General features: G+C 33.1%; 1 protein-coding gene across 1 annotated transcript; it reads right to left on the bottom strand.

Annotated features, from left to right (window-relative positions):
- Nucleotides 1-454: 454 nt before the first annotated feature.
- Nucleotides 455-1,090, bottom strand: LOC114376704. The gene has a single exon (XM_028334945.1). The coding sequence runs from the start codon at nucleotides 1,088-1,090 to the stop codon at nucleotides 455-457; it is 636 nt and encodes a 211-aa protein (XP_028190746.1).
- Nucleotides 1,091-2,762: the final 1,672 nt, after the last annotated feature.

Raw genomic sequence — 2,762 nt, 5'->3', positions numbered from 1 at the left:
TAATACCGAGGGTGTGCATTGCAGCCTCGATGTCTGTTGGAGTAGGAGCTGTGGCTGCGTATGCCTGCTGAGGTCTGGACCCAAGAATACCGGGCTGTTGGCACGAAGGTTTCTGATAATTGGGCCTGGCCCATTGAGCAGCTGAGTACGGACAAGGAGGAACGACCCACTGCATCCATGGCCAAGGCCATTGCTGACCTGCAGGCCAGGGGTTGTTCTGGGGCTGCTGCTGTCCACCCCCACGATTGTTGCCACCGCCACCTTTACCCCCGCCACCCGAGCCTCCCTTGCCAGCACTTGAGTTATCACGACCACAAATTTTGTTGCGATTCTTTCTAGAATTGCCACGGTTTGAATACCATTTTCCACCATTATTTGTGTGGCGTGCTGATGAATGATCAAACATCTCTTAAGATTCATCCGAGTCACGAGCCACCATGGCGGAGGACGAGGTCTAAGCCGCCTTCTTGAGGCCGGATTCTTCGAGAACAAGCATCGACTGTGCTTGATAAAACTGAGGCAAGGGATCACTTTGATCGATGAGTATGGCTACTCCCTTGTAGGGTTCAGTGAGACCGGACACCAATTGTAGAACCAACCTACTGTTATCGACCGGAAAGCCAACGTTCTTGAGTTGATCCGACAATGACTTGAGATGTTGACAGTAAGCAGAGACACTTGAAAAGGCCTCCATGGTTGTGTGGGTGAAATCATATTCAAGTGTAACGACACGAGAGTGTTTGTTATCTTGGAATATATCACGCAACCTATTCCAAGCCTCCATTGCCGTGGTGTCGGGTTCAAGAATAGTATGTAAAAGATTATGAGAAATGGTGGCATAAATCCATTGTAGAACGATGGCGTCTAGTGTCAACCAGAGTTCTGTCTCCTCCTCCGTTGGTGGTGCCTTCTGCTTGCCATCTTGCGGAGGAATTATATGATCAATTACCCTATGGGATCGTGCGCGAATTTTGAAAAGTTTAGCCCATGTCGCGTATTGGACATTTTCCATCTCAAGAATGATTGGGACATGATTCTTGATGTTGGATACAACAAGACCAGGGTGAAAGATAGATTTTGAGTCAGACATGGTGATGGAGAAGAAGGGGAGAAGAAGAAGAAAGGGGTTGAACAGCGCTAGGGCCTGTGTGCGGAAGGCTGAGGAAGGTTCAAAAATCTTTTCCTAAGCAATCTGATACCATGAAAGAAATTATTTCCTTGAATAATTCATTAAGCACCATTCGCTTATATACAAGATTACAAACTAAAGATATATAAGCTAAAGATATGGCTAAACATAAATCTAATAGATATAACAATTATAAAACTGAAGATAAGCCTAATAGCTAAAGATATAATTAAAGATAAATCTAATACATATAACAACTATATAAAATCAGAAAATATTATCATATCTTCTAACAATGATATGTTGGAACAAGTATAATATTTTTTTTAATCATAAGAATAAAAGACAATATTAAATGATTTATTATAATTCACACTCGACCAATTAAACTAAATCCTTTGATAAACAAGAATAATATGAGCAACATTTTAACTTTCACATTTTCTTAAAAAATCTCTCATCTCATTTCATTCAAACCAAATAATTTTTTATTTTATTTCTACTCTATTTTGCTTATATTTTATTAATTTGTTTTTATTAATTTCTTTGTTTTTTAATATAGCTTATATTTATGTTGGTTTACATTATCATTATTATTAGTCTTTAAATTATTGAAAAAATATTATAAAGCATAATCATATATAATTAATCAAATTCAAATTCAAGTCATGGTAATATAAATCTCTTTACTATAAAAAGAAAAATAAAATGTATACTAAGATATTTGAAGATTGGACAATCAAGTTTTGATAATGAGACAGCCGTATAATATACGTATATAACACTACAACGAACCATCCATCCTTCATTTTTCCAGAAATATGTATAACCACTTCGGTTTTACATTAATTAGATGAACTAAGCATTATTGTAACCGAAAGGTTTCCTCGCAGAGAATCTGAAAGTGACTAGCAAATAGCTTATAGCTATTATTGTATAACAGAGGAGAATGGAATGATAGGTTGGGTCCCCTTATAAATTTATTATTTGGGACACTAGGTGTACGAGCTATGTTCTTTAGTTTAGCGCATTTATAATTTTATTATTCTTTTATTTAACAATATTATTTTCAATTTTTTTAAATTCATTAATTATAAGTATTTAATATATACTTTTATGTTAAAAGAGAAGATAAAGATAAAAGAATAAAAAATATTTAAACATAAAAATAATGATAATTATTTGAGATAAAATTATAATTTACTAAGTATAGCTCCTTTATATTTTTAAAGATAGACAAATTATTCATGAGTTTTTGTTTTAGTGTACAGTGCACTTATTCAAACCTAAGAATCAAAGTTAAAGACCTCATTATTATCCTAATGATTCTGGTTAAATGCACATGATTATGAAGATAATAAGGTCTTTAGTTTTCATTCTTAGGTTTGATTGAATTATTATTTGAGCTTTGATTAACTATTAAATTTATAAAATTGGATTATTATTCATTGAGCAATGATTAATTATTAAATTTATAAAATTTAAACTTAACTATTTATATAATTGAATTTAAAATTAAGTTTAACTTTATTTATTAATTAAAATAAATGAAATTATAAATTTTGAATTGAACTCGAATAATTAGTATGAATATCTTAACTCATCCTTTCAAAAGAAAAAAAATCTTAACTTA

The sequence above is a fragment of the Glycine soja genome, chromosome 2 (assembly GCF_004193775.1).
Source record: "Glycine soja cultivar W05 chromosome 2, ASM419377v2, whole genome shotgun sequence".
NCBI lineage: Eukaryota > Viridiplantae > Streptophyta > Magnoliopsida > Fabales > Fabaceae > Glycine > Glycine soja.
The sequence above is the reverse complement of the archived record's forward strand: the minus strand, read 5'-3'. Positions and strand labels throughout refer to the sequence as shown.